This window comes from Onychostruthus taczanowskii, unplaced genomic scaffold, assembly GCF_017590055.1.
Source record: "Onychostruthus taczanowskii isolate IOZ18803 unplaced genomic scaffold, ASM1759005v1 scaffold90, whole genome shotgun sequence".
Classification (NCBI taxonomy): Eukaryota; Metazoa; Chordata; class Aves; order Passeriformes; family Passeridae; genus Onychostruthus; species Onychostruthus taczanowskii.
In genome coordinates, this window is record NW_024506994.1 from 3,126,864 (window position 1) to 3,153,209 (window position 26,346).

The 26,346-nt window shown below is 44.6% G+C and overlaps 1 protein-coding gene across 1 annotated transcript in view; it reads left to right on the plus strand.

Annotated features, from left to right (window-relative positions):
* The window catches only part of PINX1 (PIN2 (TERF1) interacting telomerase inhibitor 1), a 63,323-nt gene extending 38,455 nt beyond the window's left edge, over positions 1 to 24,868 (plus strand). Inside the window, exon 7 of the mRNA XM_041426194.1 lies at positions 21,482 to 24,868. Within this exon, the coding sequence (XP_041282128.1) occupies positions 21,482 to 22,084 (603 nt within the window). The 3' untranslated portion in view covers positions 22,085 to 24,868. The remainder of the gene's footprint in view (positions 1 to 21,481) is intronic.
* The last annotated feature ends 1,478 nt before the right edge of the window (positions 24,869 to 26,346 follow it).

The window sequence follows — 26,346 nt, forward strand, 5'->3', positions numbered from 1 at the left end:
GCTCAAGAACTTTATGTGCCCTGTCACATCCATGAAGTTGTCTCCCCATTTTTTGGCACCCCGTGACATCTGTGATGTGGATTTAACAGCTGCTGCAATTACATGAGGGGTGTTTTCTAAAATTGTTTCAATTTATAAGTTGACAGTGCAGCCATGATTTCAATAATGATATTGAGGGCTGGGGAGGAGCATAAGAGCAATTCTCGATGTTTCTAAAACAGCCATTTGGCAATTTTTTGTGGGTATTTGCTAGATGGTTTTTGGTTTTTTCTACATCAGTAGATCCAAGTGGGGCTTTGTGGAGAGCTAGACACTTAGTTTCCATCTGGAACATTTATTTATCACCTTTATGTTCAAGTCTTACTTGAAGGTGCCTCCTAAAATGACGTTGAGTCCATCTCACTTATGGCTGACAATGTTTCAACAAGAAGTAACTCCAGTTTTATAGAGGGTGGAGACTGAAGCACCCATAAATTAAATCCTATGTGGGCAGAAGATGGAAAGATGGGAGATAACCCAAAATCCTTGGAGGTTCTGTCTAGCCTGTCCTCTGCACATTAAGAAAATGAGGTTGCAGGAATGAAGGAACATAGGAGAAGGAGGGAGCAGAAGGAATAGCAAAAAAAACCATGAAGTAAAAATACTAATTTATAGAATGGGCTTTGGAGCCAAGGAAACCATGAAATAAAAATATTAATTTATAAAATGGGGTTTGGAGCAACCTGGTCTAGTAGAAGGTGTCCATGCATATGGCAGGGGGTGGAACACGTTGATCTTTAAGGTCTCTTCCAACCCAAACCATTCTGTAATTCCATTATAATTTCCATATGCAGAAAATGTCCTTTTGCCAGCTAATTGGTTTTATTTGCAAGGGGAGGAATTCTCATGTAGTAAAGGTTATTTAAGTCATGAGATATCTTTTAAACCCTAAGCTGTCCTGGGTGTGTCAGAGTAGGTCAGTTTACACTGAGAACACAGAAGATTTTAGGTGGTTTTCAGTACTCCTCAAAATCCAAGCACAGGTTTTTTTCCCAAAACTTCAATCTTTTGTATTACAGTTATGAGAAATACTTTTTTTTTTTTTTTTTTTTTCCACCTCTTGCTTAAGTTTAATTTTTACTGCCAGCCTTGGTGGTGTCTGTTCTGGAGAGTAGCAGGAAAAGCTGATAAGGGCATAGGACAGAAATCTTTGTGCTTATCTCCCTGCAACACATGGAGCTGAGAGTGCATCCTTTTCCTGTCCTAGGACAGGAGACGTAAACTGACCATCTCCTGACAGCAGGGACTTCAAACAGAGCCTCCAGCGTCCAGAGGGTAGGAATCTTCTCTCAACTTCAGAGGCCAGCTAGGTGAAAGTGGGTCACTGGCTGTTTAGAAAGCTGGGTTTGTGCCAGAAAGAATAAAAAAAAAACCCACATTTCTGATAACTGCTGGGTCAATAGACATCTCTGTAGATACTGCGGTGTTTTGTGGTGATTTTTTTCCCCCAAAAGGGCATATTCAGCCTGACTTCTAATTGTTTGTTTAGACTTTCACCAGAAGGTGAATTAAGTTTAAAACCAGGCAAAGAAAAAAGTGTCCAAGAGAGTTTTATAAAGTCAGAATTTTGCTGTCAGATTTGGAACAAAGGTCAGACAAAAAATTGTCCTCAGAGAAGGGGTTATTTGGACAGTGTTGTTACAGATGAACATTCTTTTATGTATTGTCTTTATGATAACAAAGACCTAAAAGTGACCTAAAAGTGAAGGGTCTGAGGCAGAGGGAGTGGGAATTGGAGCAAAGAGAACCTTCCACCAGGAATGCCTAAGCCTCGGTATGCCTGGAGCTGTGCCAAGGCCTGAGCTGTGACTCCAGGTTGGGAAGCAATTCTTGGAAAACTGTGAACACAGTCAGGAATTGGTTAGAGCAGCTCATTTGTTACACTTAATTACAGTTAGGGTTCATTCCTAATTTTCACCATTAAGAGAGGCACAGAAAGTCCCAGCTCTTCTGGCTCCGTGTGAAAATCTTCCTTAATGGCCAAAGCCCAGGAAGAGAAATGCAGGAAGAAAACCAGGAGTCCTCACATCAAGTATTGATGCTGAACAGTTTGGGACAAACTGCTTCAGTGCTTCCCAGGCCTTGGTGTCCCTGGTGTAGGACAGCCCAAGAACTCCATGGCAATGCCAAGTTCAACACAGAGGATCACAATGGGAAAGAATCTTTGGAAGTGTTTTTCTCTTAATTAAGTGCCTGCCTGGCAGCCTGACCCTTTCCAGAGTGACTTTGCTCTGGAGTCTCCCTTCAGGGAAGCGCAGAGCCAGATCTTCATTTTCCCAGAAATCCTGGGACTCCACAGGTTTCCCAGCTCTGACAGCAGCTCACATCAGCTGAAGGTGCAGCCTTGTTCTCTGAACATTTATTTATTGCTCTGACATTGGCAGGCCTTGCTGAGGCAAGTCTCATCTGCTTCATATGTTCACTTGGAGACCTCACCAAGGCTGAAGAAACAGTGATGATCTCATCCTTTCCCTTTGTTTCAGGATTCACAACAGTTCCTCCAGAATGATTGATTTGTTTTATTTTTTTTTAGCAGTCACTTCTAGCAAATGTGAGGGCTGGAGGAACTAGTAGCATTAAATCTCAAAGGTTTTCAGCTCTAGGCTGGGATTTGAGGTTTACTACAGTACTTAATCTCAGCTTGTGGTCACATAACTTTGATAAAGGCTGGCTTGGAGTGGAAAGCCAGTAAACTTTTATCTCTTCCCTCCTTCCAATCTGATATTCCTGTCCCAGCAAACCTCAAGTAACTTCCCAAATGGAGTTGAGGCAGTGCAGAGCAGCTCTAGGACCCTTCAGCAGCAGGATAAATGGGATCCCTGGAGTCATGTGATTAATCCCATTATAATCCAAATTTCCTAGTTCTCTTCCAGTCTCTGTGAATCAGATGCAAATTGTACCCTGTGGGGTTGGCTAATCTGTCATCAATAGCAGGCTCTCAGCTGCCTCTGCAGATCTTTTGGTGTTTCCAAAATCATTCTCAAACCTTTACATTGTTGTTCTACTACGACTTTCTGCTCTCCAGGATTCACATTATTGTCAGCTGTGCTTTAAAGACAAAGCACAACTTCTGGGGAATGTTGTAAAAGCTTTTCCTAAAGTCATGTGAATCCGAGACCAGGTTAAATTGGCTGAGAATAAGGGTTTTCTGCAGTCTTGAAACTAGTGGTGAGCTAAAGGCCTAAATTTTAGATTCAAACCCCAAATATAGGGATGCTGAGTTTTCTGAGAAGCAGAGGAGCTGGAGCTGGGTGTTCAGCTCCCAGTTTACACCCACATCCCCTTTTCTCCAAGGCAGGAAAACTGGGAACTGGTCATAGCACAGGGTGTGAAGATCCCAGTCTGGGAGGGAACATTCTTGTACAGAGCTCACCCTTCCCCTGGACTTGGCAAAATGAGCTCAGCTTCCTCCCTCTGAATCACTTTTACCTTCTGCAGTAGTACAGAGTTGCTTGGTTAGGTGATGAACATGGGTAGAAGATGCAGAGGCAGAAGTTAGAGTTATAGATTGGAAGGAATCTTAAAGATGATCTAATTCTAAACCCCTACCATGAGCAGAGACATCTTCCACTATCCCAGGTTGCTCCAAGCCCCATCCAGTAACTCTTGTGTAAGAAATTTGCCATTTGCTGTCGAGCCTGAAGAAAAATTCGAGTAGCTGCTGGTTCTGCAAAAATTTCTGTCCTCTCAGAAGGACCCTGATCTGCAACTGGGAATTTATCCCCAACCTTCCACATCACTTGGCCATTGCCTGAAAGGCCACATTACCCAGTAATTCCTGTTGGATATTGCAGAGGCTGTCACTCATCTCTGGAACTGCCCAGCAGCGTGGTAGGAGCCGTTGTTACGTGAGTCCCATCAGCTTTTCCGTGCCCCGGGACATTTGGGAAGCAAATCCCACCACCTGCCAGGGATTTCAAGGCTGTCAGTAAATTCCTTAGTTCCTGGAGAAGTGTTGCCATGGAAGGTGGCCTTTTATTCCTGTTTGTGCTGGCTTGTCTGCATGAGTGTCAATAGCAGCATCAGACTGGGCAAAATGAAACCTGTCAGTAGCTGCCTCCCGATGTTAACATTGGCAGCAGCTCCTCAGAACTGTTGCAGGGAAGTAGCTCTGGTGGCCAAATTCTTTCAAAATTCAGAGATTACGTGTTTGAATGGTTAACTCCTTCAGGAGAGCTCTCAATCCATTTCCAAGCTGCTGTCCAGGTTTCTTTACATGGAAAGGATCTAAGAGCTCATAAAATCCATCACCCTTTCTCCAAGGGGGATCAGCTCTGCTCATGTGAGTCTTGACAGATGTATTCAAAAATCCCACTATGGGTGCTCTTTTACATCAAAAGGCTCATCCCACAGGCTTTGCACGGGCTGTTGTGTGCCTGACTAAACATGGAAAGGCTTCTCCAGCTCTTTAAAAAATGCATCTCTCTTGCTTCTGTTTACAATCATTATTTCTTTACCACAGGGAGTAGAACATGGAGGTGAGACCATCGTTCTCTCCCAACCTTTGACATTCATGTTGCTCCAGGAATCATAAACCCCAAATCATGCATTCCTGCCTGTGTCCCTGGTTAAGGCTTTAATAGCTACTGGCACTCCAGGCAGAGATGAGGCTGGCAGATTTTCAGGTTTTTTCAATCATCAAGGCTAAATTACCATTTTTCTCCTTACAGTGAGTATAACCTGACCAGCCCTCAGTGTGAATCATGGCAGGCTCAGACTCTGAATCTGTAGTCTGGCATCTTAGCCATTACTGTGACCCTGAACCAGCAGATTGTTGCTGTGCCTGACCTTTTCTCTGAACATATTTTAGGGAGTTAAACTGGAAAAGACATTTAATATTGTTTAGAAAGTGTGTGTGGGAAGGGGGGAGAAGGTGGGTAGGGCAGGTTGAAAGATGAAGGTGCTGGAGCACCGGTAGCAGCTGAGGGAGCTGGGGGGGCTCAGCCTGGAGAAAAGGAGGCTCAGGGGGGACCTTCTGGCTCTGCACAACTCCCTGGAAACAGATTGTAGCCAGGTGGGGGTCAGGCTCTTCTCCCAGGGAACAAGAACCAGAATCAGAGGAAATGGATCCTCCACAGAAGTAAATTCCCTCCCAAATTCTTCTTGGAAGTGAATGAGGAAACCCCCTCTGAATTTCTGGAGTCAGTGTCAGGAACCCTTCCCATTCCAGCCATATGGACTAGACTGAACCAAGTCTGGCTCCTTCCACCCTTCCAGCTGTTCTTGAATTCCCAAATGTGGCCTTTCAGAGGATGTTGAGCAGGTGCCTTCACTTGCACGTTGGGAAAGCAGTGGTGCCTGGCTATGCTGGGTGGGCTTTGCAACAATTACACTGTTATTAATTGAAAACCAGCTTGAATACACACACACAAAACTTGTAACAAGAATTCCCAAAGCAGCATCCCGTGGTGAACTCCCTCTGAGCCCAAGCAGAGAGATAAATCCAAATTTGTGCTTTTTAACTCCTACAGATGTGCAGCAAACAAGGGGAAGACTATTAGGGAATGAAGAATGTGGTCTCTCTCCAGGGAGTTTAATCTGCCCTGGTGACTCCAGGCTTAGCAGGAGATACAAATGGTTCTGTTTCACTGCTTTGTTTTAATGTTGATTTGTTTGTAGTCTGCCCGAGATACTAATTGGTGTTTTACAAGTAGAAATACAAAGGTGTCTGCCCTGAAGAACTCACTAACAAAAAGCACTACAGCACCATCTTAATGACAGTCAGATTTTCTTCCTAATGAACCAATCGCTTTGATAAAATCTCTACCTCCTGGTGAATTCCCTGCTTTGATTTCCCCCTCTACTCCCATCTCCTTTTACACCTCACTTTGTATTCTTTTTCCACTCTGCTTTAAATTTTGGGGGCGGTTCAAACTCTAATCAACATTTTACAGTGCAGCTCCTGGAAAGAAAGTGAATCACCTCTTTCATTAGGAACAAACAACACGGGCCGATGTTGCAACTGTGGATATTTCAGCTGAGAAAGTGGAAGCTCCTGGCCTGGCACTGGGTTTTAAGAGGGATGGTGGCCTGTCATTAACTTTTAAACCCTTCAACATGCTGCGGTCCCCAACAGGTTGTAACATGGATGTCAGTGCCTGCATTTGCAATGCTCATACCCAGGATAATAATTGAACAATTCCTCCTCCTCAGTGATGCGTTGGCTTCTTACCACCTATGACTTAGCATGGATTCTTGCTTTTTTTCTTCAGGAGGTGTTGATTGCTGCAAAAATAGTCATGTTAATGGGTGCCACCAGCACCTTACTCTCACTGCTTCCATTTGGATGTCATTGCCACTTTTCCAGAGGTGATTTCCTCTCTGGAAGAGGGTCTGTGGCTGCTTCTTGTCTGCTTCAGCACAAAACATTTTTCTAAATGGTCTTTAGTGGTCATTTATACTGTTGTTACTCGTTTCCTGTTTCTCATTGAGCCTCGCTTCCACCTTAAATCAACACCTCCTTTCAGCACAAGTCATGTTTGCATGAACGTGGTGAAAAATATCTGAGAAATCAGATTAAGGGTAGCTGGAATCAATGGTAAATAGTTCTGGCACACTTGATTTTGGGGAGCTTTGGACCAATCAGCATTATAGGGATTTCTTTTTAACCTCTACCTGTGTGATATACTGCTTTCTAAATTGTCCAACTTCTTTTAGAGATGGTATTTTAGACATGTAGAAGCATCAATAACATCCAGTAGCAGGCTGGATGAACGGCTGAAATATATCCTGACTTTCTAATTTTATACTATTTCATATTAGGTTCTATTTTACCCAGGTGCATTTCTTTTTATTTATCAACACTGAATTATTTTGGTTTTATTTCAACTACTTAAATGACTGCTTCATTTTTAGCCTGGCTTCCAGGTCAATTAAAGAATAGATGATTTTTTTTGTTGTTGTTTTTTGAACACTCACCGTCCTTGGAAGTGTTTGGAAGACATGGATGTGGCACTTGAGGATGTGGTTTATGGGTGGACATGGTGGCAGTGCTGGATTGACTTTTCCAACCTTAATGATTCCATGATTCTGTGATTTTTTTTTAGTTCTATTCCATCCTCTCTCACTGATTTGAGGCACAATCCACAGGCAGACAGCAGCCTCACAAATATGAAGTTCCTACTCTTTGTGAAAATAAATGATTGCATGAAAAGAACAGACAAATTGTTTTCCCAGCTGGATTCAACTGTATCATTCAATGTCAGAGAATCCACATGGAGAAAAGGTGTTAAAAACTCCATAACCACAGTTACAGCTTTTATCAGAACCTGTTAGAAGCTTTATCAGGTCCAGGATCATCCAGCCACAATACCCAAAGCCACAGGAAGTGGAGCTGCTTTGCTTTGAGTTACCCCAACCATTCTTTCCTAAATGAAAAACAAAGCTCCCACCTCGGAGCAGCCGTGACCTTCACCTGTGCTTGGAATGAGTTCTTGGAGAACTCTGTGGCTCCACCCTCCTGCTTTTCTCAGGGCATTAAGTATGGGGTAATGAAGGGAATGAACCTGAGCTGGCATTGCTCAGTCACTGCAGGGATTTGAGATGGGGTGACTTGGTGGTGGAGGGACCACCCAGCTCTGGAGGCAGCAGGAGGGATCAGCAGAGGGCAAACCCAAGGAAAGGACAGGGCAGTGGAGGATTAACTGGAAGGAGGCAAAGCAAATTTAGCAAGCAGATTTAAGGTGGATTTTAGAGTGTGAATGGGGGTAAGCAACATCTCTTGAAGATGGATGAGGGGACATTCCCCATCCCTGGAAGTGTCCTAGCTCAGGTTGGATAGGGCTTGGAGCAACCTGGAAAAGGAAAGGTGTCCCTGCCCATGATCTTTAAGGTCCCTTCCAATCCAAACCATTCTGTGATTCTTTATTTCCCCTTTCTCTACACCGTTTTAATGCATCAAGCAAGAATTTCTTTGCTGTTTGGCATCTGGTTTTTTTCTCTGCCTCAGGACACTTAGGATTTCTTGCTGAGCTCTCCTGAGCCTTCCATTATGGATTTGAGACCCCAACCTACAGCACTTCCCTCTCAACAGCTTCCCACAGCTGAGGAACGGGAGTGGGCTGGGGACAACCAGCTCTGTGTTGGGCTGATACCTGACAGGAGGGGACAGCCAGGTGGGGGGTCAGGTTCTTCTCCCAGGTGACAAGTGACAGGACCAGAGGAAATGACCTCAAGCTGCACCAGGGGAGGTTTAGATTGGATATTAGGAAAAATGGAAAGGATTGTTCAGCCCTGACACAGCTGTCCAGGGCAGTGCTGGAGTTCCCATCCCTGCAGGGATTTCAAAACTCTGTGGGTGTGGCACTTGGGGACGTGGGTCAGTGGTGGCCTTGGCAGTGCTGGACTCGGTGATCTCAGAGGGCTTTTCCAACCTCAGCGATTCCACAATTCTGTTTTCCTTTGCTTACCTGCAGACCGCAGAGCATAAGGAGCAAATGAGACGTTGGGAACAAATTGGTCTTCCCTTTAATCTGACATTTCCTCTTGAGTCTTCATTTTGCTGCTTATTCCTGGAGCAGTTTGCTGCTGAGCTGTGATAAGCATCCCATTCCCACTCCTTTTCCAGAGCTCCTGTGCCAGGAGACTTTCCGGCTTGGAACGGAGCACTGCCTGCGGGGTCGCCTACCTGGCAATTATTTGTATTGTTTTGTACCCACTCAGAGCTTTAACCTGCAAGTCCCTTGGGGCACAGGTTCTGTGTTTTGTGTGGTTCACTGGGCAACCATAGAGCTCTTCACTCCCCTCAGGGCATTACACAAAGTGTTAATAATAAAATCCTAGGAAATCTATCTGGAATTGCAGGCGCGGGGATTTTCTCATTGTTGTTTTTTTGCATTGCTGCAGAATCTTTGTGCAGTTCCATAAAGCTCGTGCTTGGTGCAATGAAAGACAAGTGCGCCTTTAAAACTCAACCAGGTCAAAACCAGGGATGCAGTCATCACCAAACAATTAAAAAAAAAAAGGAAAACACCTCTCTGCTCTGGAGCCAGGCTGGGAGATCTGGGGGTGTTTACCTAGAGAAGAGAAGGATCCAGGGAGAGCTCAGAGCCCCTTCCAGGGCTTAAATTGGAGAGGGACTTTGGACAAGGCATGGAGGGACAGGACACAGGGAATGGCTTCCCAGCGCCAGAGGGCAGGGATAGGTGGGATATTGGGAAGGAATTGTTCCCTGGGAGGGGGGGTGGGGGCCTGGCACAGGTTGCCCAGAGAAGCTGTGTCTGCCCCTGGATCCCTGGAAGTGTTCACAGCCAGATTGGACAGGGCTTGGAGCAACCTGGGCTAGTGGGAGGTGTCCCTCCCTGCCCATGGCAGGGGGTGGAACTGGAAGAGCTTTAGGTTCCCACCCAACCCAAACCATTCTGTGATTCTGTGAACAGCAGAGCAGAAATGCAAATGTCAGCCATGGAAAGTAGCCCAAAGGCAGAGAAGTCCAAGGATGGGTTTGAAGGTGGAAAATGAAGCTCCTTACTCTCAGGAGAGGAATTCAGTGTAAACCCAAGAGCAGGTTGGACGGATATGGATGTGAAATAAGAATAAATCAAATGTTTTCACCTTTAATATTTGGGAGATCAGGACTGTATTGCCCATGAGCAGAAAAGCTAAGATCCTGACTGTGAGGCTACAAAGTGGCTCAACATTATAGGATCAGAGAATCACAGAAGGGCTTGGGTTGGAAGGTTCCCTAAAGATCACTGAGTTCCAGCCATTCTGTGGCTTTTTATCAGTTTTGAAGGACAAGACCTCTCCCCTTGGACACTTAAGATTTCCTTTGCCACTGAAGCAGACCTGGGAAATTTCTATCCTGTATGTGCTGATCTGAGCTGTTCTCTCCTCAAATGACCTAAGGTTAAACCAGGTGAGTTGTTCTACAGGTTAGCAGAGCCAAATTTGTGCCAGGGATGGCAGATTTCACAAAGTGACCATGAGGATCCTTTGTCCCAGGTCACAGCAGACATGCTCTGTCTTGCTCAGGCTGCAGGGCTGGGTGAGACATTCTGGCACTCTCAGGCTCCAGGGATTATCCATAAATTAGTGCCAATTGCTCCATTACAGGTTTTCCAGCTGCTTTGTGGCTGAAATGTGCTGTTCACTTTCCTGTTCTCAGTGGGGATCACCTCAGTTTGCTGTTTCAGGACAGGATCAGTGGTGGGTGGATCTAAAATCAGAATTTCGGAGTATGCTCATCATTGTTGACCTACTCAAGGCTGTAAAATGTGGAGATTTAACCACATACTTTCCTCCCTCTTTCCTCAACATTATTACTTCTCTGTATATTTCAAATGCTATCTTTCTCCATCCCAATAACCACTTCAAACTGATAATTTATCCTTTTCTTCCCTTTCTTCATCTTCCTTTATGCTTCCTTGGCTCCCCAGCAGCATTCTGCTTCAGCCTTATTAGAAACCTTTGTCTAATTGCTTTGACACCTTATTTTTCATTATTGAAGGGATACCCAGGACTCATAACACTTCCTAGGAAGTGTGCAGGAGCCTGGAAGAGCTGTCTTAACAGTAGAAAGCTTCAGGAATTGGAAATATTTTATTTGCAGCTGAAATAAGAGCGAGGTTTTAGGCTTTCCCTGATAATTGTTACCTTTCCCTACAGGCTGTTGTGGGGTGTGTGGATGGAAACCCAAGATTAGGTTCTGTCCTTGTCTCCTCCAGCAGTTTTTTTCATCCTAAATGATGTCATTATTGGTGTTGCATCTTGCTCATGGTTACAGTCATCCTGCCTTTCCTTCCTTTGGTGCTCCATTGCCAGAGTTAATTTAGAACCAAACTATGAGCCTTTCACCTCCAACTCTGAGATTTATTGTAGTGTTCTCTGTGTAAATACTAACAACTGGCCGTGTTAATGAGCAGGGAAAAGCAGCAAAGCCTGGAAATCCAAATAAAGTCAGAACATTTTACATCTTCTTTAAAACACAGCGTTCACCTTTGCTTTTGTGCTGTCTTGGAGGAGAATCTGTGCCTCCAGGAACTTGGAAGCTGCAAGCGAGCAGAGAACAATGCAAGTCTCTGCAGAAATGGGGCTGTGATAACTTGGCTTTTTTGGCCTACATTTCTCAGTGGTTATTATTTGTTAATTATGTTGTAGAGTGCTCACAAGTGGGCTAATTGCTTCCCCAGAGAGCTTGCAAGGAAATGATGGACAGAACAAGGGCAGGATGTTACACATCTCAGATAGCGAGAGGGTAAGGTAGGACACGGGCAAGATGGGTAGGGAAACACTTGGAGCAGCATTTTGAAGCTGAGAGGAGAAGAGTTGTGTTGGTTTTTGGAGGGGAGGATGAGTCCCAGTTGGAACTGATCTGAGGAGCTGATTGTCAGAAGAGTTGTTTAAGGAAGCACTGATACTAAAGGCAGAAATAAAGAAGAAATGCAGGAATTTATATAAAAAAAAAAAAGGCTGCAGAGAGGTTGTACCTGGCTAGGTTGTAGTCACTGGGCTGTGCTCTGTGAATCCTTGAAAACAAGGATAAGATCCTCATGAACTATAGGCACACTGCATGAATGATATTCCTTAAAAAATAAATCCCATTCCTCAGACCAACTCTTTTCTTCAGACCATTATAGATGGGAGAGAAGGAAAAAAATGTGCATACACAGCCCTACTGTATTTCAAATTTAGTTCTCATTCTTACTGTTTGTGTTTCTGCATCTGTCTTTTAGCCTGCACAGGAGGGCCCTGCTGGTATTTATGGTATTTCTTGTCTGTCCTGCCCCAAATTGTGAAGTTCTGATTCATTTCCCTGTGCTGAGTCCCCCTTCACACCTGCTTAGACGAAAGGAACCAAACCTCAGGAAGGCACACTAAAAAGTGACAACAAAGTGACACAAGGTATTTCTTGGGCTCCTGGGCCACTGCTGGTGCTAAAAAACAGGAAATGTCTGTCCCCTTGCCCAGAGGTCTAAGCTGGTTTGGATCCATGGATCAGCTCTCCCACAAATCACCCTCTCAGATCAGAGGAACAGAAGAGGCTCAAGTGTCAATTTTTCTTTTGAGAAGCATTTTCTGAGGGGAAGGGGAAAGGAGAGAAGCTTTGGTTTAAATTACCTGCTTCGAATGCTCCTGGAAGCAGTTTATTTGTACACAGATCTGATTTTCCACATTTATTATTAGAAAAGAGCCAGAAGAGGAGTTTGACGTAGGCAGGTGTTGTTTTCAGATTTCAAAGTATGTGCGGTTTCCTCTGCCAGAAGCCAAAGCTGTGATGCTGTGACTGTGTTTGCTCTTGGAATTGCTACCAGAACTCCTTTCTCTCCTCTGTGTGCTTCTAATGGTTTTCATTCCATTCTTTCTCTCAGCATCCCAAACCTTCAGAGCCCTCATTGATACCTTTGCTTGTATTCACAGTCTGGCTGGCCAAGCCCACTTGTTACTTCTTTTGTGTTCTTCTGTATCTGTGGAGCACAGGAAGAAATCCTGAACTCAAGAATCAGTGAGGGTTTGGTCTGAATCCTTAATAGCAGCTGCCCATTCCACACACATCACAGAGGGATAATAAAAAGTGCACAGGAAATGTGGAGAAGGCTTGGATTGCTTCTGAGCATGGCACAGTACCCACAGAACTGCAGACAGGGATAGGCATGACTGTCCTGGACTTTTGAAGACTTTTTAGACATTTAGTGTCTGGATTCAGGATTAACAAAACAATTTGCATTGATTTGCATCCTGGGCTGATCCTCAGTGTCGGCAACAGGGGACGGGAGGATTCTGCTGCTCTGCCCTGCTCAGGTGAGACCCCATCTGCAGAGCTGCCTCCAGCCCTGGGGCCAACTGCAGGAGGACATGAAGGTGCTGGAGCAAATTCAGAGGAGGCCACAGAGATGTTCCAAGGGCTGGAGCCCCTCTGCTCTGGAACCAGGCTGGGAGATCTGGGGGTGTTCCCCTGGAGAAGAGGAGGATCCAGGGAGAGCTCAGAGCCCCTTCCAGGACCTAAAGGGGTTCCAGGAGAGCTGGAGAGAGACTGGGGACAAGGCATGGAGGAACAGGACACAGGGAATGGCTTCCCACTGCTGGAGGGCAGGGTTAGATGGGATATTGGGAAGAAATTGCTGGCTGTGAGGGTGGTGAGGCCCTGGCACAGGGTGCCCAGAGAAGCTGTGGCTGCCCCTGGATCCCTGGAAGTGTCCAAGGCCAGGCTGGATGGGGCTTGGAGCAGCCTGGGACAGTGGAAGGTGTCCCTGCTGATGGCAGAGCATGGGACTGGATGAGCTGCAAGGTCCCTTCCAACCCAAACCATTCCATGATTTTTCTCCTGCCCACTCCTTGACAATACAGTATCTGAGACTTCTGGTGATTTGATTCCTCACAGATCTGTCACAGAAGTGCCGCCAGGTCAGGTGTGTGTTTGGTGTCCCAGATCCAGGTGCACATGAGTGGAATTTGAGGATTATTTCCATCTTTGTTCATCTGGGATACCTCTGTGAAAGATCTCAAAGCACCTTACAAACACTTTATGAAACTCTCAGCTCTTCTGTGAGTTTCATGCCGTTGATCAGGCATGTTCTGTGCTTTGATAACCTGTGCCAGAGCTGGAGGGAATAACTTCTCCAGGGTTTCCCAGCAGCTGGAAAGAGAACTTTGGAAATGTGACCTTCCCAGTCCTGTGCTCACTTTGCTGGACTGTACTTCCTCTGTTATTCAAGGTGAGAACAGAACAGTTAAAATTGATTTAGGTGCTTTTTGGGAAGATGAAGTCACTGTGTTTGGATCTCTGCATCATGCCAATAGAGAGATCCTAGGGGAAATCTCTTCTAGTAGTTTTGTTTATATCCAGTGTAAGGCACAGATGTAATTTGCAGGGAAATGTGAAGGAAGAGAGGTTGTGCTGGCCTCAGCAGAGGAGCTGGAGTGGAATGAGATGTCACAGGGATATCTGAGCGTCTCTCAAGATATGAAAAGGATTTTCTCTGCCATGTGCTGAGTTTTTTTAACTCATTCCTTATGTGCTTTCAGCCTTCTGCACCTCTTGAGAATTACCCCATAGTGTATATTCCCCCTTAGCCTCAGCTCCTGGACTTTACTCTCTGCCTTTGTTGTGCAATAACTTAAATAAATTGTGTTATTTTTCCTGAAAAGTGTAAGAACAGTAGGAGGAAGTGTGTGTGTGTGCCCTGTGGGACACAGTGCTGGGATTCCCAAGCTGCCCTTGGAAATACAGGTGCTGTGGCCTGAGCAGGATCTGCTCAGGACAGCTGGAATGAATCCCCAGGACTATCCTTGCAATCACGTCCCTGGCCAAAATTTAATCCGTTGCACTTTTGCAACCCTGTTGTTTCCTGTTCCGCTGGTGTGTGCAGGCTGGAGGCAAAACCTGGCTGAGTTTGTGAATCACAGCTTTATTGTGAAGCTCCTGTTTCACTGATGGGATCAGGCTGGGCTCCAGCTCATCCTACACCCCTGGAAATGGATTGTTTGTATCACAAACAAATGGCATTTTGCATACCAGGAGTATTCAGCAAGAGAGAGGGGATTTTTCTGTTGTGTGAATTAAAAGAATGAATGAAAATTGCTAAAATTGGCCACTTGCTGAGGTACAGGGTGAGCTTTTGACAAAAATATAAAACAGAAGGATGAGACAGACTGGGAGAATTTGGATGTGGTTTTAATAGAAACGCATTACCACAGAATTTAAAACTGAAATAAAAATGGAATCAGCAAATACAAGGTAAATGAAAACGCATCACCACAGAATTTAAAACTGAAATAAAAATGGAATCAGCAAATACAAGGTAAATGAAAATAAAGCACCTGTAGATTGCTGCAGTGGGCTGAAATGGGGGCTGTTATGTGTAGTAAAACCTCATTAGGATGTGGTGCCACATCCAAGGCCAGGCTGGATGGAGCTTGGAGCAGCCTGGGATAGTGGAAGGTGTCCCTGCCCATGGCAGGGGGTGGAATGGGATGGGCTTTAAGGTCCCTTCCCACCCAAACCATTCCATGATTCTGCAATCACAATAGGGATATCCTGAATGATGGTAAAACCTCTGTCTTTGGAGGTTTCCATGACTCCACTTAAAAAAGTGGAGCTGGTCTAGCACTCACAGTAGTTCTGCTCCAGAGGTCAATGATTCTGTTAATAACCTCCAGATTATTTTAGGTATAGATTTACTAAAATAAAATTCCTTGGCCTTTTGATTTCTAGAGAAACAATCTGCTCTTTTGTAGTTGCAAGTGTAGCAAAAATGGATCCATGGAAAGCATTTTTCCTTGTCCCCTTACCATTAATTACTTCCTTACCTCTCTTCTTGTCCTTGCTGGGTTAGAGACAGCTGATGGCTCGTGTGGAATGTAGAAGTTAATATCAACTGCAAGACACAGCTGATGTTTCAATATATTCTGGCATAGAATTTATTTTATCAGAGTAAAAACAGGAAAGTGCTTCTCTGTAGTAATTGGAACTTGTCCTTTTAACAAGTGTCATGTCACCCAGGTATTGGACATTCAGGATTCTCATTCCATTTCCTATCAGTGGATTCAGTGTTCTGTTGGTACTCAGGATAAATCATAGTAAAATTAAACCTTCCTATGGATATGTGGTGTGTTCTGGTGATTACACCACCATGGCCAACAAAAATCAGAAGTTGCAGAAGACCTGAATTTTTACCACTTTTGTACAGGCTGAGTATCCCTGCTTCTCATCTGTTTCATTAAACCCTCATTTATTTTAAAAGGCTGCCCATGGAAGTGGTGGAAATACCATCCCAGGAGGGATTTAAAATCTGTCTGGGTGTGGCACGTGGGGACATGGGTTGGCAGTGCTGGGGAATTTTTGGACTCAATGGTCTGAGAAGGCTTTCCCAACCTTAACAATTCTGTGATTACCAGGAGGTCAAATTGTATTCCTGCTTAGGTTTTTGAAGCATTACAGGACTGAAAGATGCTTCTGGAGTCCAGATCCCACATTTTCCATTCCAACCAAGGATTAACTCCCCCTTAACACTTCCCTGGTAGTTGTCTGAGTTGTTTTCAGTGGTTGAGACTCCCAGTGGTTGTTCAGGCTTCACAAATATACTGATTTCTCCTACTGGCAAAGTTTTCCTGTGGATAATTTCCATCTGCTGCTTGTCCTTTTCCTCATGAGGCAATTGTCCCGTTTTCCCTTTGCATCAGCCCTTTCTGTATTGGGAGCCTGGTCTCATCACCTCTTCACAAGATGCTGTCTGCAATAAACCAATTTTAATCAGGTAAATTAAAAGCATTAGAGCCTCCTGGGTACCTCTTCTGATGCCAGAACTGACTGCAGAACTGATGGTATGTGGCCATATTTATGCATGTATTTATTTTAATCCTGCTTAAACTCATCAGGCTACAGGTCTTTGTTCACCCTCTCGCCTGTTTGATCCCAATCCAAATGTTAATGCTTGTACTTAACTTGAAGTTGTCAACTCCTTAAAGCAAGACTCTGTCAACGTTGATGTCTGCAAAGCTCCAGAGTGACTCTTCAGGAATTATCTGCAGCCATTCCTGGGATGGAAAGATACAGGTGTGCTCTCAGCTCTTGTCTCTCAAGTTTTGTGCACTGCATGGGGGTCCTGCCATCCTCTCAGTGAGGATCTGAAGCAGCAGGAAGAGAACAGGATTATTTTAATCTTGTTACAGTGTCTCAGCAAGGAAGTTGGTAAGAAAGGCAGAACAGCAGTGGCTGCATTTTAAAGCTAAGAGCGATCCTGTGTTTTCCGTGGAACTCAGGCTCCATGTCCTTCATCCAGCCCACTTTTTGTCATTTAAGTGAGATCCTACTGAAATAGTTTAGTTTTATTCTGCCTTTTTGCTCATCCCTTCTAGACTTTACCTTTTGTGTCATTTTTGTGAATCAGATTTCACAAAATCGTTGTGAATTAGTGCCAACAAAGCAAAGTCATGTGAAATTACTGGGCTTAAGTAATAGTAGTTCATATGCAGCAGACAGAGGTGGTATAAGAGATTGTTTTAAGATTTTAAGTGCTAAAAAGGAAATACTTGCATTCTGAAGAGGAGAGGAAGTTCTCTGAATTAAGCCAGGCTGCTTCTCTTGCTCCTGTATGTTGTCAGCACCTTTTGCTTTGCACATGGTCTCACTTTTCCTCCCAGGGTAACGTGCAGGTGCAGTCCTTATTTTTGAATATTAATTATAATAATCCCAGAATGGTTTGGGTTGGAAGGGACCTTAACGCTCATCCCATTCTTACCTCTGCCATGAACACTTTCCACTAGACCAGGTTGGGTTTCAGACCCATTTGATTTCATGAGGTGTCTAAATCCTTCTCCCTTTAGGCTTCTCTTCTTGTTTTCACTGATGTGAATTCCTTTGATAATTAACCATAACCCTCTATTTTTTCCTTTCACTAAATAACTGAAAGGTGCTCTGAGAGTGGGATGCCCTAGAGATGCAGTCCTGATCCTGCAGGATTCAAGGGAACCAGGATTTCCCTCTGTAAGTTTAGTGTACTCCCTTAATGATTTAATCAGCAAGCAAAGAAAGGCAGAGAAAAACACAGTGGTACATGGAGTGCTTTATGTCCTTTAGATTATTTTCCATACATTTCACTAATTACATAAACAGATGATATTTACAGGGAACTTCTGCCTGTAATTGACCTTCATCTCTTCCTGTGCACTTCCCAACCTCTCCTTGAATTTTCCTATTGTTTCCTCTTACTCATTCCACATTTAACACCATGTTTCAAGCAGTCCTTTTGTTTTGCTTGGGACCACCCTACCAAATCCCTATTCCCAATTCCTTCTAACTTCATCTCCTCAGCATGATTTTGTGGGTAATTTTGGAACCCATGGCATGAGCAAACCTCATTTCCAAAGACCAATCTTCAGGTTTCCCTCCAGTTTCAGCACAATTGCTCCTTCCCCATTTCCTGATCATCAGTTCTCTGGAACAAGAATAGTTTTTTTCTGTCTTTTATCTGTTGAAAGTTTTGCCTTTCAGAAGTTTCAGCAGCACAATCCACTTTTAGGGATATCTGCCTTATTTATCTTATACATTTTTCTCTGTGTTGGGTCAAGCAGGGGGGGAATTGCATAAACTGTGAGGGGTTAGAGAACCCCTGCTTAGAGTTCAGCAGTGTTCCCATGGCTGCTGGGAAATATACACCATGGAAGCAGGAATACCTTGGCATTTAACAGCCCTTCCAGGTGATTTATGGTTTTACATAAGCTTTTCCTAAACTCTGAGGTTTTCTAGGGTTGGCACCTCTTTGCTTGTCTCCATGCCCTGTTAGTTCTGTGCTCAGTGGGCCATGGTTATTAAAATTCTTATCAATAAAGGAGTTTCTGAGCAAGGTTCTTATTTTCTAAACTCGTACATACCTTTGTAACTCCTCTGCTTAACCAAAGGAACATTTGTTTTTATGCCTAATGTACTTCATGAAAAGAAAGACATGTGTAGAGTTCAAGTAATATTTGCCTTCAATTACAGTAATTAAGTTGTCAGGACTTGAAGTCACCAAGGCAATGAGAAAATCCTTTCCTGGTTGGCCAGGGGTTATGGGTGTTCTGAGCCCAAGTGTGTTTTACACATCGGGGTGGGGAGGAAAATGGTTCTGGCTGAAAACCTGGGAGTCTGTTTGTCCTTTTGCAATCCAGGGTGTCAAAATCCTGCTGTGGGGGGAAGGAAAATGACCCTGTTTGCCTGGGCTTCAGCAGGACCAGGGAAGTGATTGTCCCTCTGTGCTGGCACTGCTGGGGCACCTCCAGTGCTGGGGACAGCTCTGGGACCCTCCCAAAAAGAGAGACCTGAAGGGGCTGGAGCGTGTCCAAGGAAGGGTACAGAGCTGGGGAAGGGGCTGAAGCACCAGGAGGGGCTGAGGGAGCTGGAAAGGGGCTCAGCCTGGAGAAAAGGAGGCTCAGGGGGGACCTGTTCACTCTCCACAACTCTCTGACAGGAGGGGAGAGCCAGGGAGAGTCAGGCTGTGCTCCCAGAGAACAGGGACAGGAGGAGAGGAAAGAGCCTCAAGTTGCACCAGGGGAGGTTCAAGTTGGACATCAGGAGGAATTTCTTCATGGAAAGAGTTGTTAAACATTGGAAGGGGCTGCCCAGGGAGGTTTGGAGTCCCCATCCCTGGAGGTGTCCAAGGAAGGCCTGTACATGGCACTCAGTGCTTTGGGCTGGGTGACAAGGATGGTCACAGGATGGACTTGATGGTGTTGGAGCTCTTTTCCAACCTAAATGATCCTGTGTTGACATGGGATTCTCTGTGGTTTAGGTCTTAATAAAAACAGGTTTAATATAAATAAAGCTCAACCCATTTTATCCTGGGAATTCTGTCTTGTTAAACTTCTGCTGCAGCTCCCCTTTCAAATGTAACCTGTGTGGAGATGTGTGTGGATACATCCTGTTTTTCCCCGTGTTCCACATCCCTTTTCAGGCTTCTTTGCCAGAAGTCAAATAGTTTCAGTTACTTCATAACCCTTCAGGAACACTATAACATATCCCTACAAGAAAAGTCCCTAATTTTGATAAGTGCCCACACAAATATCACTGGAATCTCAAGTGCAGCCTTACTTTCGTTCCACTGGAATAGCTCTCTTGAAAGCAGATGGATGAGGAAATCACCACTCGTAATGCATCACTAATGACACCAATTTTTGCATTCCTGCTCATGGGAGTAAAGGTTATGGATGCATAAGGAGCCAGACCTGGAAAACCTTACTCACAAACCCTAATAAACCCTGCTTCAGCCAGCAAGTTTAATGATGCCCTCAAGAGAGCCAGGTCCCTTATCTGCAGCATCACACAATAACTATAAAGTGTTGAGATAAGTGGGGTTTTATCTCCCAGCTCTCTGCTGGCCTTCCCCGGGTATCAGGTTATGGCAGTGAAAGTGGCTGTGAAATCTGACTGCTCTGATTTGGACAGGCAGGATTCAGGATGTGTGGGCAGAAGGTAAGAGGGATGCTCTTACCCATCTGTGCATTTATGAATGGAAAATCAGGGAATTATCTCTGACTGTAATCCCTGTGGATCCCCTTTCCTTCAGGAAGAAGTTGTAGGGCAGATGTTGGTGAGAATTCTACATCATCCTTCACAGCTTTTTCCATCCAGAGGAGGGTACCTGGTTCCCTGTGGTGTGTATAAGGCTTTAAAAAAACAATTAATGAGCTGAGGGAGCTAGGAAAGGGGCTCAGCCTGGAGAAAAGCAGGCTCAGGGGGGACCTTGTGGCTCTGCACAACTCCCCTGAGGGGACAGCCAGGAGGGTTGGGCTCTACTCCTAGGGAGCAGGGACAGGATGAGAGGAAATGGCCTCAAAACTGTGCCAGGAGAGGATCAGGTTGGACATCAGGAGGAATTTCTCCATGGAAAGGGTGGTCAGCCATTGGAAGGAGCTTCCCAGGGCAGTGGAGGAGTCCCCACCCCTGGCGGTGTCCAGGGGGTGACTGGATGTGGCACTCAGTGTTCTGGGCTGGTGACAAGGTGGGGTCAGTCACAGGATGGACTCTATATAGTCTTGGAGCTCTTTTCCAACCTGAATGATTCTGTGATTCTGTGAAAATCTGGGACATTTCCAAGAGCCATTTGTGACTTTTGCCAAGCAAAAGGCTATACCACAAAGGCTTTGTTTTGAGTGCTTTGGTATGTATGTGAACAAGCCTTAATTTCAGCTGCCTTTCTGGTTTGTTTCTTTTGTAAATGTCAGATAATTTAACAAATTATACATTTCCATCTTGTGGCATTTGTTGCTTTCTCAGTCAATTCTCTTCATGCCATCCATAACATCCTGCTCCAGAGCTGTACTTTGCTTTTAGTTTGATATTTCCTTTCTAGAAAGGAGACTCTTCACCTGCAGCTGGAGATGAGCAGCTCTTTATTTCATGTCTGCAGAAACCTTGTAAGATGTAACCTGTGATGTTGTTTGTGCCATCTGATAACGTGTGATCAAATGGAGCCTGTTTAAATAACAACATCTGGGACACCCTGACAGTAGAGCAGCTCTGAAACAAACATTTCCAAAGATCAGATAAGATGGAAGAGATGCCTCAGTGCTGGATTGCTCCCTGGATTACAAGTTCTTTGCTGAAGAGTTATTCCAGGCATGGGATTTCCTTTGTGCCACAGGCTAATGGATTGCAGTGGATCATTTTTCATGCTGGTTTTTGTCTTGCAGAGACATGTGCTTTGTAAAGTCAGTGTAATGTACTAAGTATGGCAGTGGTAGACATGAGTTATGTAGGAGTAGGTAAACTAAGGAACTCAAAACAACTGAAAATTGTCTTGGTTTGTGTTCTCTTGCTGCCTTCCCTCCTTTCACCTCTTTTCCCTAAACCTACAGCATGTTTCACATTAAGGGCTGCCTCACTTCCACCCAAATCTGTACTTTCACAGTTAATTTTCAAAGCTCAACATTGCTTTTCAGTATTTTCCTTATTACTGTGCAAAAAACCAGCATTGTGTTTAAAGCCATGACTCCTGACTCACTCCTGCTCCTCTCTGTTCCCTTGCAGGAGGATATTGCTGATCCTGACTCCCAAGAAGAGAAGGAAAGGAACAACTGGCTCTCCAGCCCTGGAGATGGCTCCAATACAGTGAAGAGTGCTCTCACTGTCCAGGAATATTTTGCCAAGCGCATGGCAAAGCTGAAGGGATCCCAGCAGGAAACAGAACCAAAGGTGGATCATTCCAGCCCAACAGCTGAAGAAGCTGTGGAGCCTTCAGAAGAGCTGGAAACCAAAGTGAGAAAGAAAAAGAAGAAGCACAAGAAAGATGATGAGGCAGAAAGGACAGAGGACTGTGAGAAACCATGGAGAAAGGCTAAGACAGGGAGCTTGAATGGAAAAGAACTGGATGATCCACTAAATGAATGTCATAAAAGGAAAAAAAAGAGGAAACATAAAGAGGAGAACGAAGGAGAAAACATCAGTTGTGATGAAAATATGGGCAGAGGAGAAATTTCTGTGGGAATGTCTGAGGGAGAGGAACTCAGCGCAGAGGAGCAGGAGGAAAAGCAGAAGAAACGCCACAAGAAGCACAAAAAGCAAAAAGAGGAGACAGGGGAGTGTGGGGAAGGAGCACCCAGAAAGAAAAAGAAGCACTGCAAGAACTTCTAACCCTTTCAGGCTCAGGGGTGAGTCTGTGTTAGAGGAGGCTCTGTGTAAACACAGCACCAATCCAGGCTTGGACACTGCTCCAGCTCCAGCTGGGGCTGACTGGATCTAAACACAACCTGGATCTAAACACAGGCTGGATCTAAACTCAGACTGGATCTAAACACAGGTTGGATCTAAACACAGGCTGGATCTAAACTCAGACTCTTATCTAAACCCAGCTCTCCCAAGGGAAAACGTGGTGATGGGCCAACAGGAGCTTCAGTGCCACTTTCAGAAGGGATCCACGTGGAGGATCAACACATCAAAAGTGTGAAAGGCAGGAGATGACTTTCTGCTGCTTCACCTGACTGTGTTTTTCTCAATCCAGGAAAAAAAAAATAAAAATCCCCCTAGTACTGCCTTTTTATTAAAATTGTTTTCACTTGTGAGAGCCCAGCTCTGCTTCTGGAAGCAGGAGGGAGTTTGCAAAGCTGTTTGTGTTTTTTCATTGATTTTTGCAAAGTGGTGTCTAATTTTTACATTCATCTCTTTTTACATATAAAGTGATTGTTGTTTCTTCCCAAAATGCTTACTCTGATTAAAAGTTTGCTCCTGAGTGTCAGCACTTAAGGGTGAAATAAAAAAGACCTCCCTGTGCCTCCAAACCATTGTCAAACAGTTGTAACTTTGCACCAAAGCTAAAGGAAATGTGTATTTACCTTATCATTTATTAACCATACCTAAATCTTTGATTTCCAGGCACTACTCAGGATCTCTTCACTGGTACTTATGGAATCCAGAAAGCTACCTTGGATAGAGCAAGGTTTTTTCCTGAAATTGGGAGACCAATAGATTTTAAAAGCACAGTCAGATTGCTGTCGCCATTCACACATTGAAAACTTGCAGTTTGGATTTATAACCAAACTAGAGCTTGTTTCTCATTGTAAGCCTGGAAATAAGGAATGCTGGAACTGGGCACTGCCACAAGCAGTTTTGTGGGAGATCTGAAACATTCAGCATGAATTTTGGCATTTTAATGTCATTTAGAGCTGTCATGAGAGATGGGTGAGCTTGGAAGTGGTGGAATGGGAAGAAGGATTCACTTTCCTGGTGTCCTGTTCTGATATTTCTTTGACCACAGCAAACTGACAGCACAACCCTGAACACCAGCCAGTTATCCTGGCAGAATCCAGAATCCAAATCCATGAGCTGCTCATTTCATCCAGGCCTGGCTGGGTTTCATCAGTGTAAATCTAAAACATCCCATTGGCTGCTCTGCTGAAGAAAATGGGTACATTTTTATATTGTCTCAGCTCAGCAGAGTTGCTTAACACGGACTGAGGAACATTGTCAAGATGCAGATGTTAATTGGGAAAAAAATTTCCTTAAGCTGCCTTTATTGTGCAGTGGAGGAAGCTCCATCTGCAGCACCCAGACCACATGGATGGTTTGGTTGCAGCTCAACTCCTTTTTTTAAGATCTCTTGGTTTCCAAAGCACCTTTCTTTCCCCTGCCTTCAGGACATGCTCATTCACTGCAGCAAAATGAAGTTTCACTTCTTATACAGGAGAACAAGATGCCTTTCCCTGGATTTCACATGCCAGGGGTTTTAACCCTTGTTGCATCTCCTTTTCAGGCTGTACAATTATTATTCACCATAATCTGCTTGTCCCTGGCTTCCTTAAATGAAATACCACCAAATACCATCAGTTATTGTCAAACTGGGAGGAAACTCCATGCTTGAGGTGAAAAAATCATCTTCTCAGTGATAGAAGACAGCAAAATAATGTTTTATGTTAAACTGAAGCATCCCTCCTGATTTCTTGCTCACCACAAGTTGGATTTTTTGTTATTAGAATCCAAAAGCCTGATTGTTTCCAATGATTATTTTTTAACTCTTAAGCCAACTGAACTTTACAGCCTCTCTGGGATTTCAGTTTAAAAAGGTGCTAGTCAAGGAATAAAGTTTCCTTCTCCAAATACTGCTGGGCTTGTTTGTTTGCTCCCTCTATGAATTTTCATGTGTTTCTGTGTGCTCATTCTTGTGGGTGCTTGGCCACATTCCAGTGTCAGTTACAGGAAGAATAAAACCAGGAATAAACCTTTAAATTTGTGCTGTTGCTCCTGTTAAACTCAGGATACCCAAGACTTAAACCTGGCTCAGATGGAAGTATCAGCTACCAATGAAAGATTCTCTATTTCTGCAATAAATACACAGCACTTTATCCTGGGAAATGTGGAATTTTAATGTGCCCCAAGCTCAGCATGTGGTTGTAGGAGGGGGAAATCATAATAAATAAATAATCATAAATCATAAATTGCTTGTATTTGACAGAAACAATTGATTTAACTGTTCTGCTCTGTGTTTGTGGTCAACATTACTCAGTGAAATGCTCTTCTTACCAGATACTGTCCAGTGAAATGGATGATTGGAACAAGAGAAACATGTCTCAGAGTAATAAATTACATATATATTTTTTGTTTGTTTGCTTCTAGTGGGTTTTGAGTTCTGTTTCAACCCAACTCTGGGTTTGGCAAGAAAGCCTTTTTTAGAAAGCACAAGAAAAAGAATTACGTCAGTGCCCAGATGGTGGAATTAGCAGAATGTGAGCACAAAAGAATGACTTGGTTTCATTTCCGCGAAAATCAGACTTTCAAACTCCAAGGCCTTTTGTTATAAATTCATCCATTGTGCTCACAGAATGAGGTGGCTCCCAGTGAAATTACCTGGACACCAAGGAAAATGAGACTCCCCGCTCTTCTGTCACTCCACAACAGGGAATGAGGCACTTCCAGCACAGATATTAAAATGTTTTCAGTTTTGGTAACCCCGGGGCAGCAATGACTGAAGGAAATTTTCCTTTTTGCTTTGGGAACATTCCAACACTGGTTTCTCCTGGGCTCTTCTATTCTTTGCAGGAATAGGGCTGTTCTTGGCTTTGAGGCTCGGAATTCACTGCAGGATCCACGGCCAAGGACGTGATTGGCAAGTGCAATGTTAGAGCAGCAATAATGGAGGTTGAATCGTGCTTGTTAGCACCTGCAGGCACCAAACTACCCTGGGAAGTAGAGACCATGGAAAAATAGTCCTGGCACCATTGTTGGACCCAAATATGCATGAACTTCGTGGGCTTTTGGAGTTTTGTCTGACGGCGGAGCTTTCCTTGGAGCCAGAGATGGGAGGTGGCACCGGAGCACCTCAAGTGACAGCCCAGACATGTGGTAAAGACAGAATTCCTTGAATTTCCTCCCAAAATGTTCCAGCTCTGATGCTTCACACACAGCCAGTGTAAAGCAGAAGTAGAACTGTAGAATCAAGGAATCATTAAGGTTGGAAAACCCCTCTAAGACCATCGAGTCCAACCATTTCCTCAGCACTGCCAAGGCCACCAGTGACCCATGTCCCCAAGTGCCCCTTGGTAACAACCAGGGCTTTTTAAAGTATAAATGCAAGACACCATTAAAGATTTCAGAACCAGCTCTACTTCTGTTTAAGTGAATTTGAGTCAATTGGGATGCAGCTGCTTTGTGACTTTTGTGAATTGAAGGGGCTGGAGCATGTCAGGGAAGGGAACAGAGCTGGGGAAGGGGCTGGAGCACCAGGAGGGGCTGAGAGAGCTGGGAAAGGGGCTCAGCCTGGAGAAAAGGAGGCTCAGGGGGGACCTTCTGGCTCTACACAACTCCCTGACAGGAGGGGACAACTCCCAGGGAACAGGATGAAAGGGAATTGGCACAAGTTGTACCTGGAAATGTTCAGGTTGGACCTCAGGAGGAATTTCTCCATGGGAAGGGTGGTCAGGCATTGGAAGAGGCTTCCAGGGCAGTGGAGGAGTCCCCATCCCTGCAGGGATTTCAAAGCCATGTGGATGTGGTACTTGGGGACATGGGTCAGAGGTGGCCTTGGCAGTGCTGGGGAATGGTTGGACTCAATGATCTCTGGGGGGTTTTCCATCCTAAACCATTCTGTGGCTCTGTGGAGTGTTTGGGAATAGCTCAGCATCATGTCCGTGGCTGCAGTTCTTTCAGCTGCCCTGGTGCTCTCTGCCTCCAGCTCCTCGGCTCTCAGCAAGGACAATTAGCTGCATTCATCAGCGTAATTAACCAATTTTCTCCTGTTTAAACACACGAGACTGAAGTTGTTGCAGCATCCACCTTCAAAAGGTGCAAGTTACGTCACAAAACCTCTGAACCTGCCAATACTGAGGGAAGGAAGGAAGCTCCAAGAAGAAGAGAGAGGGAAACCACACAAAATCTGTTGGAAACACTGCCCAGCATCACACCTG